At 61.0% G+C, this 16,572-nt stretch overlaps 1 protein-coding gene across 5 annotated transcripts; it reads left to right on the forward strand.

Annotated features, from left to right (window-relative positions):
- The first annotated feature begins 3,032 nt into the window (after nt 1-3,032).
- Nucleotides 3,033-14,171, forward strand: CPNE7 (copine 7). 5 transcript variants are annotated; one of them, XM_004704731.3, is made up of 15 exons: nt 3,033-3,206; nt 4,884-5,066; nt 6,548-6,622; nt 6,830-6,904; nt 7,390-7,473; nt 8,040-8,129; nt 8,338-8,436; nt 8,699-8,785; nt 9,141-9,200; nt 9,565-9,698; nt 9,912-9,966; nt 10,630-10,681; nt 10,760-10,893; nt 12,319-12,555; nt 13,638-14,171. In XM_004704731.3, the coding sequence occupies exons 1-15, from the start codon at nt 3,033-3,035 to the stop codon at nt 13,773-13,775; spliced, it is 1,677 nt and encodes a 558-aa protein (XP_004704788.2). In that variant the 3' UTR covers nt 13,776-14,171. The 5 variants fall into 5 exon arrangements, with proteins under 5 accessions (XP_004704788.2, XP_045149810.1, XP_045149809.1 ...); XM_045293875.1 differs by having other exon boundaries at nt 8,338-8,418; nt 8,672-8,785; XM_045293874.1 differs by having other exon boundaries at nt 12,319-12,499; nt 13,638-13,768.
- Nucleotides 14,172-16,572: the final 2,401 nt, after the last annotated feature.

Here is a 16,572-nt window from a genome sequence, read left to right on the forward strand (position 1 = left end):
CCCACCAGTGATGGTGTAGAGGACCCTGCAGGCTCTTCCCTGACCCTGCTGGCCTGCCTCCAAGGTGGTCTTGTTCCAGCAGAGGCTGAGCTGAAGTGGGGTTCTGCTTGAGTTGAGATCCCTGCTCTGTCAAAGCGTTCTGTGTCCCCAGATGACTAACTGTGGGGCTGAGCTGAATTAAGTAAAAGAATCCAGAATTCTAGTCATTTCTTTTCAGTCTGGCAGCCTTAGTGACTTGCTCAAACCACAGAGGGTGACATCCAGGGACTTCCACCACCAAGTCCTCAGAAGCTGTCCACCTGGGGCCTAGGCTTTTGGAACATACTCCCTGGAGCCTTCTGACTGCCAGCTGCAGATACCACATGGGCAGTCCTAATTCCTCAATGAAAGGAAGAGAGCCCAGCAGACCTGTGTCCCTGTGATCCCTCCTTAGGACCAGGCACCCTGCCCAGCCCAGTCCTGAAGAGACTCCCAGCTGAGCCCCACCAAAGCTCTGCACCACGAACTCCTAAGAGGTTTTTAAAAAGGGCTTTGTTTCAAGCGACCACACATTTTGCTGCAGAGTACCAGGCCCTCCTCTTGGCTTTCTTTTCTGGTCATGGATGAGCTGTGGCTGCCAGGGCTCTGTGCAGTGAGAGGGTGGGAAAGTGGTCCTTCCATACTCCCCATTCCCATACCCCTGGTCCCCTAGGGCACCAGCTCTGTAGTCAGGGTGCTCTCATCTCCGGTGCTCTGACCTCAAGGTGCCTGCAAGGTTGGCTATCAGCAGAGACTGTGGCACATGCTGCTGCCACCTGCTGCCCTGACACGTGGCGGAGCATACTGAAGGCAGAGGCAGGAACTGGAGTGATGTGGGACACAAGCCAAGGAACACTGTGGACCGCCAGGAGCCTCCCAAAGCCAGGAGAGAAGCGTGACCAGACTCCCTGATTCCCCAGCCCAGCTCACACCTGAGTTCTATCGCCTGGTCACCAGAATCCTGAGAGAGAGAAAATAGCTATTGTTTCAGCCACCCCTTGGGTAGTGACAGGAAACTAGCATAGCAAGTCCTCGACGTCTGACTGACTGCCTGTGTTCTCATGGGTGAAATGGGCTGTTGAGCCATGAAGTGGCTCCCAGCCTAGAGCTGTCTGCACTGGAAGTATGGAGCCCAGACAGTAACAATGGTGCACAGAGACAGGTTCTGGGTGGGGTCCTCCCATGACAATGGACTTGGGGATGTCATCCTTGATGGCTGGGTGCTCAAGGACCCTAACCCTTAGCTGGGCCTCACTAGTGACCACTCCCACCTAACTCCTCACAGGGATTCCACGATCATCCCTGTGGACTCCGGCAGGCAGAAGTCCCGGGGTTGGGGAGGCCATGGACTTGGATGTGACGGGGTAGGAAGTCCAGAAACTGCTCCAGGCTGGTTTTTGCAGGGACCCATTGGTCCTCTTCAGCTGGTCTCTGAAGCTTTCCAGGACTGAGCCCCCTCCTGGAGGTGGCTGGGGGAGGCAGGAAAGCAGAGTGCTAACCTGCCACTTGCCTCTACAGCCACTGTGCATGAAGACAGCAGAGCCCTAGCACAGCCCTTCAGCACAGCGCCCCTCCCTCAGCAAATCAGCTGGCCATCTCCCACCCTTTCTCAAGGCCCTCTGCAAAATAAGCGGGAGGGGCTTCGCCGTCCGAAGCCAATTCGAGGCGCAACACCACCTTTTAACCACCAGGGGCGCCAGTAGCAAGGCTGGGCCGTGGGGACCCGCGCCTAGCTAAGCCATCCCTCTGACCCCAGGGGCTTCCGCCCTGAAGCCCGGATTGTGGAGGCTTTGTCTTGAGCTACCTGGGCACACAGCCTAGTCTCTGTTCCCTTGGCCTTGGGCAGAAGCCCACCCCCCTGCTGGGGCCCCGGGCTTCTATCCAGGTCTGCACTCTATTTTAAGCAGAAATTGGCAAAGAAAATGTGTTGGGAGGTGGTTTCCGGTCTCCGCCCACATCTCCTCCCCTCTGCAGCGTCCAAGACCTGTGGTCCAGACGGGTGAAGCTCAGGGGCAGGTGGGAATGCTGTCCCTGCCACACCTGGTGCCATCTTAGTCTCCTCCTTGTGCTGTCTCTCACCCGGTGAGGTCACACTCAGACCCTCAACACGGCTGCCCTTGGGGCAGCCGTGTCTAGCCCAGCCCTAGACGACAGTTTTGTAAAGGTGAGAGTCGCCTGGCCCCAGCCCGACCCCTCCCCCCCCCCTGTCCATGGTACATCAAGTGTCCCGTACCACTGCCGTCGGGTCGTATCCGGCTCATGGTGACCCCGTAGGGCAGAATTGGACTGGTTCATAGTGTTTCCAGGATTGTAAATTGTTAATGGAGCAGACAGCCTCATTTTCCTCCCTCAGAGCGGCAGGTGGATTTGAATAGCTGACTTTTCAGTGACAGCCCAATGAATAAGCTGTTGCTCCACCTGGCCTCCTTCAAACACACAGTAGGTGCCATTGATGCTGGCTGACTGGGCTGGGAGGTCAGTTCTAGGAGACCCCAGGAGGCTCACTGGAATTTGGTGGGAAGCTGGGTTCCATTGCCCCACACTGGGCTGCAGGGGAGGAACCCGGACGCCCAGGCTTGGGCATCCCTGAACCCCCAGAGGAATCCGACTGGCCTTGGGGGCCCTGCACAGGGGTGCACCGTTGGGGAGGGACCCCCGACTTGACCCCGAGACTCGCCCGGCTGACTTTGGGGGCCAGCACATAACCACACTGGGGATTCTAACCCAGGAACTGTGTCGGAACCACCACAACCACCCCCTCCCGGCCACTCTTCTCTGCTCCCCATCCGCCCCACCCCCGCTCCGCCCCCTCCCCTGTCCCCCTCTGCACCTCCACCCAGTCCCCGCGCCGCAGCGGCCGCGGAGCCACGTGTGCCCGCGCCGGCGGGCGTGCCTGGCAGCGCGGCCACGCCTGGCCGGACCACCATTTCCCCGGCGCGGCAGCGCGGACCGGCGGGCAGCGGCCCTTGAGCGCCGAGCGCGGCTCCTGTGGGCGCAGCGCCCGGCTGGCCAGCATGAGCGCGCGCTCGGAGCGCAGGGCGGCCTTGGGCCCCGGGGTGGTGCCGGCGCCCTGTGCCTCGAAGGTGGAGCTGAGGCTCAGCTGCCGGCACCTGCTGGACCGCGACCCGCTCACCAAGTCCGACCCCAGCGTGGTGTTGCTCCTGCAGGCGCAGAGCCAGTGGGTGCAGGTACGGCGGGCACTGAGGACGTGGCCGGGCAGCGGCGGCCGAGGGCCGGGAGTGGCCCCCCAGGTCTGGAGAGGAGCGCTGGCGCTGTGGGTGGGGCGCAGAGATGGGACTGGGGCCAACGCCAGGAGGGGCTGTGGGGAGGGAGGGGCGCCCCAAGTGATGGGCCGCCCTGGCGGGGCTCTGGGGCCAGAGGGAAGCGCCCAGCAGCAGCGAGGGGCGGGCTGGGGGCTTGAGGGGGCACAGGGACTGAGCACTTCCCTATGGTCTTCTCTCACCCCTCCCTGAGCAGGAGATCTGAGGAGCCAGGGGTGCTCACTGGTCAGGGCGTGGACTCCAGGTACTGGGCTCAATGTCCCAGATTTGGGGCTCCCTAGCTGGAGGACTTCCTGCCTCTCCTCACTCTCTTGTTCTCCTGGAGACCCAGTGCGGGCGGTACAGCGCCCTGGTGCCCTCCCTGGGGTGACTGTCTGCATTCATGTGACCTGGGTTGGAGACAGCAAGGAGCCAGTGCCCCAGGAACAGGCAAACAGGCACCTTGGCCTCTCTCCAGACTGAGTCTCTGTCCTGCGAACCTAGGGTCCTGCTTGCTGTCTCCATCACTCCCTGGCATCTCCTGGAGGCCACTCCAGGGATGCTCCAGGGACAGAGGAGGAGCCCGTAGTCCTGAGACAGTTAGGGTGTCCTGAGCCATGACAGTTGTTTCTCCAAAGCACGAGAAAGGAGGGGCCCCAGGAACACAGTGGGGTGTGTGTGTCATGAAGCACTTCCTTTTGGGGACAGGAACCCAGGAGGGCGCGCTTTCCCCTCCCCCCTTCTGCTGTGGTCCTGTGTGACCCCTGGCTGTGGGCAGGGAGGGGGGGTAGCTCATGTGGGCATGACTGGTGTGGGGCAGAGGTCTGAGGCAGAAGGGGAGGAGGTCTGGCCCATATGATGGGCAGGGGTGGGGCCTGCCTGCCGCAGGAGGTACTGGCCTGCTTTCCCCCCTGCCCTGCTGGTTATGCACCCTGACTTTGTGCTGTCTCTGGATTACCAGTGCCTGGACAGACCAGGTATCAACCTTGCGCTTGAAAGGAAGACCCTGTGTCCCAAACCCCCCCCTCTCACACCAGGGGACTTGGAGGAGGATGCTCTGGGGTGAAGTTTATCAGAATCCTGGGGACGGTCTTTGAAAAACACCCCCAGATGAGCTGTGGACTCCCCACCCCCCCAATGCAGAGTGGTTCCTGAGAGCCCAGGGCCTGTAGTGGCTGGGCATTGGCCCCACCCCGCCTGCCTCCCCACTCCCAGCCAGGTAAAGAGAGGAGTCCCACAGATGAGCCTGGCATGGGACCCAGTTCCACCCCTGACTTAGGATGCTCTTGGCCAGGCCCTACCCTTTCAGCCTCAATTTCCCATTTGGAACATGGAGATCAGAAACCAGAAGATGCCAAGAAGCCATAGCTGGGGGGGGGGGGCGGTGAGGGAGGAGAGGGTCTTTTCTGTAGGGAGAGAGGCCCCGGGGTCCTGGTGTGACCATGCCCCCTGTGGGGGGAGAGCAGAGCAGGAAGGCTGGGTCTTTTGGGAATGCCTCAGTGGGTTCTCATGAAGAATCAAGGGGAGGGCAAAGGCTGAGCAGGGAGGGCCACTGGGCCCAGAAGCCCCCTCCCCTGGTTGGCAGCTCACAGTCACTGGTTGCAGGTGGACAGGACGGAGGTGGTTCGGAGCAGCCTGCACCCTGTGTTCTCCCGGGTTTTCACACTCGACTACTACTTTGAGGAGGTGCAGAAACTGCGCTTCGAAGTCTATGACACCCACAGGCCCGGGGCACTCAGCTGCCCGGAGGATGATTTCCTGGGGGGCATCGAGTGCACCTTGGGCCAGGTGGGCACCTCCTGGGGGAGGTTTCCTGGGATGGGAAGGTGGCATGAGGACCATGGGGAGAGGGCTTTCAGTCTAGTGAAGGCCTAGTGTGTGAGGGCATGGTGAGAACCCCCACTGTGACCCCACCAGCGCTGCCCACTTCCGGAGTTCTCTGTCTGGGAAAACCCCTACCGCAGTTTTCAAGACAGACACAGCACGTTCATGCAGGTCGACCCTCAAGGAGTATAAGGACATGTTGCCTGTTGCCAATGTCACCCTCCTTGTGCCTCTGTCCCCGGCCATGTGGCTCCCCGGTCCCCACCCCACCTGCCTCTGGGCTCTTGAGAACCCTTCCCCTTCCAAGATGAGATCTTTCTTCAGAGGGGAGCAGAAGCCCCACCCTTTGATCTGTGAGCTGCTTTTCTCCCTTGTATAAGGGGCCCAGCTGCAGGGTGGCTGCTCCGTCCTTAGGGACCTGGCTTCCGCTGGCCGGACACTGGCTTTCCCGCCCTTTGCCCGTGGGTGTCCTCTGCCTACTCTCCTTGTAATTACAGCTCCCTAAAGCCGCCAATTAGTGTCCTTCTGTGCGCTGTCAAATCAGCCTGCAGGCGTCCCTTGGAGCTCTCCAGCTCTGAGGGGGCTCCCTGCGCACCTTCGCTGAGACCAATTCACAGGCAGGACAGTGCAGACCCCAAAATGGCGAGTGGAGAAGACTGAAGACCTCGCCTCCCCCGAGCGCTACCCACTGGGACCTTGCAGCCCTCCTGTGCCAGCAGCCCCACGCAGCAACCCCATTCTGGTCTCCTGTGTGTGTGCATGTATGTGAATCACACGGCACGATCCCATTAGAAGCGGCTGCTCTGACGGACACACATCTGTGTGACTCAGCCCTGCGGCTGCTGGGGAGCTGGTCCCAGCACACCCTGTCCCCTGATTCACAGACAAGAAGACTATGAAAGGCCCCCACCCTCGGAAAGTGGCACGTCCACCCTGCCTGCAAAGGGTGAAGGTCATCTCTGATCCCTGCCTTGCCCTGACCCCTCCAGCCCCCAGAGCCCCCCTCCGGGGTGCCATGAACTTGGTTATAAGTCCCTGGGGTCCTCCCAGCAGCCCTCACTTTGCAGATGAGAAAACAGCCCGGCTACTAAGCAAATTCCATCTACCCTGTCCTCAGGAAGAGATATACAGCCCTGGGTCAGCTCACCTCATGAGGGGTGGGCTGTAACTGGGGCCTGGCAAGTAGGGGTGGGGCTTCACTGACATAGGGGAGGGCTTCCACCAGCTGCTTCCTGGCCACCACCCTGTGCCCACCTCCCCATGGGTGTGATCAGTGGGGACTCGAGGTGGGCTGGCCAAGGGCATGGCTGAGGTAGGTTGGGGGCTGCCCACGATGGGGGCTGTGGGCAGGGAGCCTCAGAGGAGGGGCCTGAGGAGAGGGAAACCTGGAGGCCCAGGGAGCCCACCCTCCTCAGCCCCTTCCCGGCCTGTCTTTTGACTTCCAGATTGTCGCCCAGAAGAAGGTGACCCGAGCTCTGCTTCTCAAGTCCGGCAGGAATGCTGGCAAGTCCACCATCACGGTAAGGCCAGGGACTGGACTGTCCACCCCCCCCTCCCCTGCAGCCCCCAGCCCCGTATGGGACCTCTCTCTGCAGTATCCCCCTGCGATAGGGCAGGGGGCACAGATGCCCTCTGGCAGGCTACAGCAGGGACTGAGGTTCCAAGGCCATCACAGGTTTGAGCTAGGGTCCCTGCTTGTGGGGTCAGATGTACCACCCTCTGCCCAGGTGATAGCAGAAGACATCTCGGGGAATGATGGCTACGTGGAGCTGTCCTTCCGGGCCAAGAAGCTGGACGACAAGGTGAGCAAGGTGGACTTGTCCTATCAAACCAGGGGTCTGGGAGTGCCCAGGGAGAGCCCACTTCCCAGCTTGCCTGGAGTATAGTTTCCTGGGCCATCCTGGAAGGTGTCTGGAGAAATGGAGGACTTGGTGTCAGTGAAGCAGTTAGAGTAATGAGAGGGGCCACCCTGCCTCACAGTGGTCGATGGTCCTGCTTTTGCTGGCTACTGCCACAGTCACTGGTCCTGCTGAGCTGGGGCCTGGCAGGCACAGGGCGGCAGGAATGGTCTCCCAGGGCTGGGTGTTTGAGCAGAGGGTTGAGGCTGGTCCACACCTGGGCAGGCTGTGGGGGCTGCAGGGCAGACAATGGGATGGGGGTTGCTGACTGGGCTTCCTAGGAAGGGTGAGCAGTTCCACTTGCAGGGGAAGCAGTGGCTCTGGGGGGTTCAGGGAGAAGCCTGAGCTCCAGCATGCTCCCCTCCTTTGACATCCCTGGGCTCTGGCAGGACCTCTTCAGCAAGTCAGACCCCTTCCTGGAGCTGTACCGGCTCAACAGTGACCAGAGCGAGCAGCTGGTGTACAGGACAGAGGTGAGGGCCGGCCAGCAGGACCCTGGGACCCTGGACCCTCTGACCCTGGGTGCTTCCTGGGGGCAGAGAATGACATCATAGCTGAGTGTCACCCTGTCCTTGCCCCGCCCATCTGCCTGCGGCAGGAGGGCCCCCCCCCCACCGCTGCGGGGGTCCTCACCCCCCTCTCCCCCGGCATCCTCCATCTCCTTTACAGACGTGAGTGCCCGCTGTTTTGTTGCCACTGTGATTATTTTTAGGGCTGCCTTCTCCTTCCTGCAGGTGAAACGGGCTGTTTTCGCCAGTGAGAGTTTCCTGTTGAGGGAAATTATCCTAAGTTTGGGATGAGTCTATTTAAAGAGAAGGCTCCAGGTGGCCCAGGAAGCCTGCGGGAGTTGGGGAGGTGTTCCCAGAGGAAGGAGATTCCCAAAGGGGGCTCTGGAGGTGGAGGTCAGCCCTGGGCCCCTGGTTAGAGGAGGAGGCATTGGGGGCTGTGGTTGGTCTTCACTGCTGAGCTGGCCGGCCTGGGCCCCATTGGACTCAGGGGCCTTCCAGGGGTCCCTAGTTCCACCCTCCTGGACCCCTAGGTGGTGAAGAACAGCCTCAGCCCTGCGTGGGAGCCCTTCAAAGTGTCACTGAACTCCCTGTGCAGCTGCGAGGAGACTCGGCCCCTGAAGGTGGGCTGGGCAGTAGAGGGAGGAGCATGACAGGAGCAGGGGGCTGGTCGCCCCCAAACACATTCAGCCTTGGAGCTGGGGTTCACCAGGAGGAGTTGCGTCTTTTGGGGGAAGGGCCCCCCCGGCTGCAGGCCTGGGCTTGATGTGGGGGTGGGGTGTCTGCCTGGGCCCAGAGGGGCAGGTGGGCTGAGGGAGCATGGCCTTCCAGTGCATGGTCTGGGATCATGACTCCCGAGGGAAGCATGACTTCATTGGCGAGTTTGCCACCACCTTCCAGGAGATGCAGAAAGCCTTCGGGGAAGGCCAGGTGAGCCTCCCTCCTTCCCTCCCTCCCTTCCTGAGGGACACTGTCTCCCTGCCCTGCCCTGAGCCTCAGAGCATGAGGTATCTGGGAGGGGGAGGGACAGGAGCCTAGGAAGGGCTGGGCTGCCGGTCTCCCTCGGTTACTGCTATTACAGTAATCCAGAGAAGAGGCTCTGCTGATGGTAATAAGCAGAGCTAGTGCTGGCTGCTGGGCCTGGGCTGCACGGACCCCAGCAGAGATGGAAGCCCTTCCCCCACACCCCCAGGCCCAGTGGGACTGCTTGAACCCCAAGTACAAACAGAGGAAGCGCAACTACAAGAACTCAGGGGTGGTCATCCTGTCCCACCTCAAGGTAAGGCCTGGAGGTGGGGTCCTTCAGTGGCCCCATCCTGCCCTCTATGTAGGGACTGAGGAAGTGAGGGGCAGGGAGGGGGAGAGGAGCAAGATGGGGAAGAGAAGACCCTGGGAGGCAGGGGAGGGGCAGAGTCATGGAGACAAGCAGGGGCAGATCCTAGGCTTGCAAACAGGAGGGAGGGTTCGAATGGGACAGAGAAGGTGCTGCAGGCCTGTGTGGGCAGGGGGAGGGTGACCACTTCACCAGGCTGCCCACCCACTCTCAGTGGGACTGGGGCGGGGCACAGCCCTGGGCCTCAGTTTCCCCAGCCTGGGGGGCCAGGGTGGGCTCTGCCAACGCCGTTGTCTGGAAGTTCCACAGGGTCTACTCCTTCCTGGACTACATCATGGGGGGCTGTCAGATCCATTTCACCGTGAGTCCCCCCACCTGCCCTGGCTCCCCTTTCCACTGGCCCTCACAGAGCCTCGCAAGGACACCTGAGCAGGACTCCAGTCTGCTCTTTGAGGTCCCCCCACCCCTCCCTGCATACCTGGAATAAGAGAGTAAGTGGGTCACAGGGTTCAGTCTCCCCCTCTCCTGCTGCCCCACACAGCTGAGCAGCATTCCCTTACCCTCACCTCCCCCTGCTGCCCCCTGTGCAGTCTGGGACCACCTGCGCTGAGGGGCTCCAGCCTCAGCTGCCCTTATCTACTGACTAGGGTAGGGGAGGCAGCCTGCCAGGGGCCAGTGGGGGCGCCCCAGGCAGGTGGGCGGTGCTCACGGATCCGGCCTCGCAGGTGGCCATTGATTTCACTGCCTCCAACGGCGACCCCCGAAACAGCTGCTCCCTGCACTACATCAACCCCTACCAGCCCAATGAGTACCTGCAGGCTCTGGTGGCCGTGGGCGAGATCTGCCAGGACTATGACAGGTGAGTGTCCCCCTTCGTTCCCTGGCCCCAGCCTTAATTTCCCTCTGTGCCTGGTGGGGAGCAGGGCTGGGTGCAGGCCACGTGGTCATTGTGGTTCCTGGGGCCAGAGGAGGTGGTACACACAGCCCTGGTTCCTGGGTTCCTGCCAGGGCCTCCCAAAAGCTGCTCCCCACCCACCCGACTCCAGGAGTGACTCCGCCCCTTCTCTCCCAGCGACAAGAGGTTTTCTGCTTTGGGGTTTGGAGCCCGGATTCCTCCCAAGTTCGAGGTAGGAGCTCCTGAGCCCACCTGGCAGAGGGAGTCTTGGTTCCTGGGACCCCGGCTGCTGCCACACCGACTGATGGGGGTGGGGGTGGGGGAATGAACAGTGTCTGGGCTGGACTAGTCTTTGGGGACATGGACAAAGGTGATAGCCCAGAAAGGTGCTAGTCCTAAATAACTGACCACCGGTGGCTGGTCTATTCAAAGAAAAGTGGTGAGAGGGGTAGAGGTCTATTGCTACTATGAACACAGTAACAAGCTCAGGTGCAGCTGGATGCAGGGGTCATGCGTCTGTCTGTCTGTCTCCCCTGGGCCTCAGTTGGCTTTCTTCTGGGTTGGCTGCTCTGTGGGCCTTCTTGCTACATGAGACTCCTAAACACCCATACCCGTGTCTCCAGCTGCAGGGCCGCTAGCAGGTTCCTGGGCAGGCTGGGGTGCTGGGCCCAGAGCTGGGGCTGGATGGTTTCCCCAGGAAAGATAGGGTGCTAGCCTCTGGATGGTGATGAGAAGAACCTGGTGGGGCGGACAGCTTGGGGGTCCCGGAGGGAGCTGGAGAAAGGCTACTGGGACAGGGGACAGGGTCCAGGATGCAGGCCACAGGCGGGGACGGCAGGCCTCCAGGCTCTGCTGCCGGCCTGCACAGGACAGCAGTGACCCCCCTGCTCTGCAGGTGTCCCACAACTTTGCCATCAACTTCAACCCTGAGGATGATGAGTGTGAAGGTAGGAGACCTCGGAGGGAGGGGCTGGGGGGCGGGGGAGGTGGGCCTGTACTCACCTGCCACCCCACCCCACCCCCAGGCATCCAAGGTGTGGTGGAGTCCTACCAGAGCTGCCTGCCCAAGGTCCAACTCTATGGCCCCACCAATGTGGCTCCCATCATCAGCAAGGTCGCTCGCACAGCCGCGGCTGAGGAGGCCAGTGGGGAGGCCTCCGTAGGTGCCGGGACTGGGTGGGGGGCAGAGGCCACGCAGGGTTGGGTGGGCTGGGGGTTGACAGCCTGTCCCTGTAGCCCTGGACTGTGTGGGTGTCCATCTGGGTCACCTTCTCCACCTTTGCTATCTCCTCTCCCTCTATCAAGCCCCCCACTGGGTGGGTGCCAGGTATGGTGCTGGGCATGGGAAGTGGGGTGGTGGGGCAGTGACCAAACCAGTTCCCTGACCTCAAAGGCCAGTCCTCTGAGATGGTGGGAGGGGGAGGGGGGGAGAAACAGGCCAGCAGAAGGCCAGGGACGTGGGAAGTGTTGGCACACCTCGAGCAGTGGACCAGATGGGTAGTTGGCCGGGCAGGGCAGGGAGAACCAACCAAGCTGGGGGCCCAGGCCGAGGGGCAGCACACACAAAGGACCTAGGGTGGGACTGGAGCAGAGTGAGTGGGGAGTGGGGGACACCAGGATGCCCCTCCTCAAACTCTGTGGGGACCCCGCAGAGTGCTAGGAGAGGGAGGGCCCCACTTGCCAGCTATGGGCACGTCACTCCCTCACACCCAGGCCTGCTGGTTGCTGTAACTGTGGGGTGAGGAGGGCTGAGTTACTCAGTCACCTCGCCCCAGGGCTGCACCCCATGGCCCCCCTCTGATGATTTACGTGGAGAACGTGGGTTCTCAGGGCACACACCCCCCCCCCAGCCCGCCTACGGGCAGCCTTCTGCTCATGATTTGCACACTTGGTCTCGCCCCCTTGGCACAAACAGCCTCCCACCACCTCTGCTCCCGCTCGCCCTGACCTGCGGGCACCTCTGCTCCCTCTCCCTGCCTTTGTGTTCTGGGAACAAAGCCGTCATATGTCCAGAACATCTGTAGAGGTGGTGCTGTGAGCTCCAGCAGAGCCTCCCCCTGGCCCCTCACGTGGGTCCTCACTGCCCCTCTTCCCTGCCCAGCTGCCTGCAGCCAGCTTACCTGCCGCTCTGCTCCTCAGCATTGATCTGCTGGGAGCAAGGACAGGCTGACCACAGAGCTCAGCTTTCAAAGCCAGTGCTTCACAGAGCACAGGGCTCTCCCGCTGGCCGCTGGCCCTGGATCCAGGCTCTTGGCCGCCTCGCCCCTACTCAGCCGGCCTCTATCCTCCTGCCATGTTGCCTGCTGCCCCACCCTGCTTGCTCTGGACAAGCAGTCTCCCTGTGAGACCAGAGTAGGGAGGGGCTACAGAGGCCTTCTCCAGCCTGCACTCAGCCGCCCCTGTCCTGCACTGGGTGCTGAGAGCTGGAATCTGGGAATCCCAGGTGCGGGAGCTAAACATCCCCTCCTGCCAGCACTGCCACAGACCCACCAGATTCTGAGAGGGGCCCAGGCTGAGCCCACCACTGCCCTCCCCACGCCCAGGGGGTCCCCATAGAGTCTGCTCTCCCGCACCCCTCTTCCAGCAATACTATATCCTGCTCATCCTGACGGACGGCGTGGTAACCGACATGGCGGACACGCGGGAGGCCATCGTGCGCGCCTCCCACCTGCCCATGTCCATCATCATCGTGGGCGTGGGAAACGCCGACTTCACGGACATGCAGCTACTGGACGGCGATGATGGCGTCCTCCGCTCCCCGCGTGGTGAGCCTGCGCTCCGAGACATCGTGCAGTTCGTGCCCTTCCGCGAGCTTAAGAACGTGAGTGGGGGGCACCCACCATAGGCCATGTTGGTGGGAACGGGGAGGGCTCACAGCCTCACGCTCGCGCACACACTCATACACACACTAACATGCATACACACCTATACACACTCAGTGTAACATCCATACACACATTCAGTGTAACACACACATGCGCACTTCACACACACTCATACCCTAACATACATTCACACTCATACATACACACACTTACACGCACACCGCGTAACATACTTCACACACCCACTCTAACACACACTATGTACACACACACATACACATCCTTATGCACACTCAGTGTAGCACCAATACACACTCATACTCACAGTGTAACACACACATGCACACTCCACACACACACACCCTAACACACACATACACTCACACTAACACACACTCATATACTCCCACTTACACAGTGTAACACACAGATACTTCAAACATACCTTAATACACACACTAACACATGCATATGCAGACTCACACTAACACACAGTGTTACACCCACCCACACATGCACATTCACACACAGTGTAAAGCACAACTTCACACTTCACATACACCCTAACACACACATACACTTATATACACAGTGTAGCACCAATACACACTCAGTGTAACACACACATGCACACTTCACACACTCACATCCTAACAGACACACACAGTTTCACACACACTCGGACATACTCATGCACTCACACTTATACACACACACACACACACACACACACACACACACGATGTGATAGGTGGGTCCAGGCCCCTGCACAGTGGTCACCTCTTGCCTCAGCCACCCCATCTCCTGTCCTGAGAGCAGGAACGGCCGTCCCAGAGGCTGGGGCAAGGGCTCCATGAGCAGCAATGACATTTGGGACAGGGTCAGGTGTCACAGTGACCACCACGGGCCTTGCATTCTATGACCCCAACCTGGGGTCCTGGGGGTGGCCTGCTGAATGGACAACCTGACCTTCATGGGTGCGGCCCCAGCGTGGAACCAGGGTCTCAGAGCACCAGGACTGCGGAGGGCTGACTAGGAGGGGGAGGCCACAGCTTGGCCACATTGTCCCCGCCCCCAGGCTTCCCCTGCAGCGCTGGCCAAGTGTGTGCTGGCTGAGGTGCCCAAGCAGGTGGTGGAGTACTACAGCCACAAGGAGCTGCCCCCAAGGTGCCTCAGCACCTCCTCCCCGGAGCCCGGCCCCGGCTCAGCCCTGTGAAGATACCTGGGCAGAAGGCCAGTGAGCGTGTGTCCTTGCAGTCTCTGTGCCCACTGTCCGAGGGGTCCCCAGAGACCTCCTGTCCCTCAGCCCAGGCCTCACACCTCTCCCCCCATCATCCTATGGGCCTGGATCCCCACTGGGGCCCTGTGGCTGAGGGGCAAGCAAAGCTGCACCCCCGCTGATCCGGACGACTCCCCGCTGAATGGCAGGAGTCCCTGCCGGAACCTCGGAGCCCTGTGCCTACCTGCCCCCAACCGGCGAGGGAGAGGGCCCAGGAAGCCTCTGGGGGCCCTGTCCCTGACAAATTGTTTGTGGGGAAGCCCAAGACTCCCCCCAGCTCCTTCCCCAGCTCTGTGCTCCTTGCTGTGGGGACTTCGGGGGGGGGGGGGGAATAAAGTGTCGTCTACACCTGGTAGCAGCAGATGTGTCCCCTGCCCCCTTTGTGCCCATGCATCGGAGGGCTGCCTCCCACAGGGGAGATGGCTGTCTGCCTTCTCCAGGCCCCACTCATAGGGCCAGGACCAGGGGTAGGCAGACCTGGCTCTGACAGGGCTGCCCCCACCCCATTTGCTGCCCAGGGCCACCAGTAAGTTTATATGGTGAGGGCAAGCCTCCAGGGGAGACCAGGGGGCCCAAAGCCCTGGGTGGTGGGCTCGGCCCCTCCTCCTCCCTCCTCGCTCCTCTGTGAGGTGGGGGCCGAAGCCACAAGGAGCCTCTGACCCTCCTCCCACTCCTCATCTCTGAGAGGCCTCTGGTGAGAGTGCTTCATAGGGAAGCCCGGCAGGCCAGGGTGTCACAAGTGGGCACCTGCATCTCATCTGATAATATCACACGGTAAGTATGATCAGTTGACAAGCACACTGTACAGCTGGTGCTGGTGCTGGTCTGGCTCCCGGGCAGTCTGGAGGGGCCCCAGACCTTGTCCTCTTTGTCCTGGGACCCTGCCTCCTCTCCCCACAGCACACACCTCCCCTGACTTCGGAGAGGAGCTCCATGGGGGGCGGTTTCAGATTGGGGTTCCCCTGAATTGTTTTGCCTGTAAAACGAGGAGTCCTGACCCTGAATCCAGACCCATTCACCCACATACCCATCTACCTTCCTACCCACCCATCCACACACCCATTCAGCCTCCTATCCACGCAACCACACACCCATCCTGACTCCTATCCACCCAACCACACACCCATTCACCCACCCACCCAACCATCCACCCACCACTCATCCTTCTATCCCATCTATCCATCCATCTACCCGCCCACACACCTACCCATCCACCCACCCTCCCATCCATCTATTGACCCATCCATCCACTTTGGGATCTATTTTTAGCTCCTGATTCATCTCCTGTTAAGCGGGAATAATAGGCATTGCCATGGTAACCCGGCTATGGGTACCTTCTGGAAGGACCGATATTGGCGAGTTAGTTTCTTTGGGGATAGAAAGGACAGCAGAGACTCCTGACTCCACTAAGCATGCCTGGGGGCAGCAGGGTGGACACCTCAAGTCCAAGAGTCCTGAGGTGGGAGGTCTGGTGTCCACCAGCAGCAGAAATACTGGACAGTGCCTGTCACCACTGCGTGAGGCTGAGGTGCTGGTCAGTGAGTTGGCTAGCAAGAGGGTCTGTGGGCAATGCTGGGAGGCCCAGGGCAGCCTCTGCTGGGGCTGTGCTCTCAGGGGAGGTAGTGCAGGACCTGGTGGGCTGGGCGGGGGAAGAGTCCCTTCCAGGAGCTGTTGCTTAGGAAGCTGTCACTCACAGACCCCTCCCCAGAGGCAGGTGGGGAACAGGCTTAAATGTTCCACCTCCCTCCATCTCCAGTGGGGGCAGCCAAGAGGCAGGGACCCAGGCAGGGGAGGTCACGGCCCTGCAGGGAAGTTGAAGGCCCCTTTCTGAGTGGCAGTCCCACTGTGCGCACATCAGCTGGGGGGAGGGGCAATTTCCTAAAGAAGCCCAAACCAAACTGACTGCCATCGAGTTGATGCTGACTCACAGTGACCCCATAGGACAGGGTAGACGGTCCACGTGGGGGTTTGCAAAACTGGAACTGTTTACAGGAGTAGAAAGCCCCGTCTTTCTCCCGAGGAGCCCCTGGTAGCCTCAAACAACCACACACCATCGGGGCTTCTTGAAGCAGAGCCAGAACATGCAAATTCTGAGAATTCCCCCAGCTGGGACCGCCAAGCCTGCCACAGAAATGCCCTCTAGAGGGCACCAACCTGGGGCGCCCTTCTCAGGCTGTGGGGCTGGGGCTGCAGGCCTGGCCTGGAGGCAGACTGGATGCCTGCCCCAGCCAGAAGCACCAAAGGTGTGGCTCCTGTGCCATCCCTCCCCTGCGTCTGGGGAGGTGTCCGGCCGTGTAATCCCAAGGACTGGTCTTCAAACACCTGCACCCTGGCCTGACTGGCTGGCCTCCCTCTCGGGACCCAGGGGCCATATTGTGAGGAAGCCCAAGCAGCCCAAGCCCGTGTCGGGCTGAGGCTCCCTGCTGGCCGGTGAGCCCCGGCCTCAGACCACAGGAACAAAAGCCGTTTGGTCTGCTTGCAGCGCGCGCGTGCGTGCGTGCGTGTGTGTGTGTGTGTGTGTGTGTGTGTGTGTGTGTGTGTCCCGCTGGGCGGCAGGGCCCAGGGTGACACGCCCACGCAGAGCGACCTCAGCGCCAGCCACAGGCAGGGCTCCCAGCTCCTCCTGAGGGCTGTGGGCTGGAGGAGAGGGGCAGGAGGCAGCAGTGGCTCCCAGGCTGTTGTTCTTTCTGCTGCTGCTCCTGGGAGTCGAAGCGCAGGCAGGAAACTGTGACTA

The sequence above is a fragment of the Echinops telfairi genome, unplaced genomic scaffold (assembly GCF_000313985.2).
Source record: "Echinops telfairi isolate 266 unplaced genomic scaffold, ASM31398v2 ScPeMD7_2291;HRSCAF=2852, whole genome shotgun sequence".
NCBI lineage: Eukaryota > Metazoa > Chordata > Mammalia > Afrosoricida > Tenrecidae > Echinops > Echinops telfairi.

Excerpts from the sequence above, each read along its gene's own strand:
- CPNE7 (XM_045293875.1), top strand. The coding sequence starts at position 3,033 with ATGAGCGCGCGCTCGGAGCGCAGGGCGGCCTTGGGCCCCGGGGTGGTG. Across the intron at positions 5,067-6,547 it reads TCGAGTGCACCTTGGGCCAG|ATTGTCGCCCAGAAGAAGGT; the intron begins GTGGGCACCTCC and ends TTTGACTTCCAG. Across the intron at positions 7,474-8,039 it reads AGCTGGTGTACAGGACAGAG|GTGGTGAAGAACAGCCTCAG; the intron begins GTGAGGGCCGGC and ends CTGGACCCCTAG.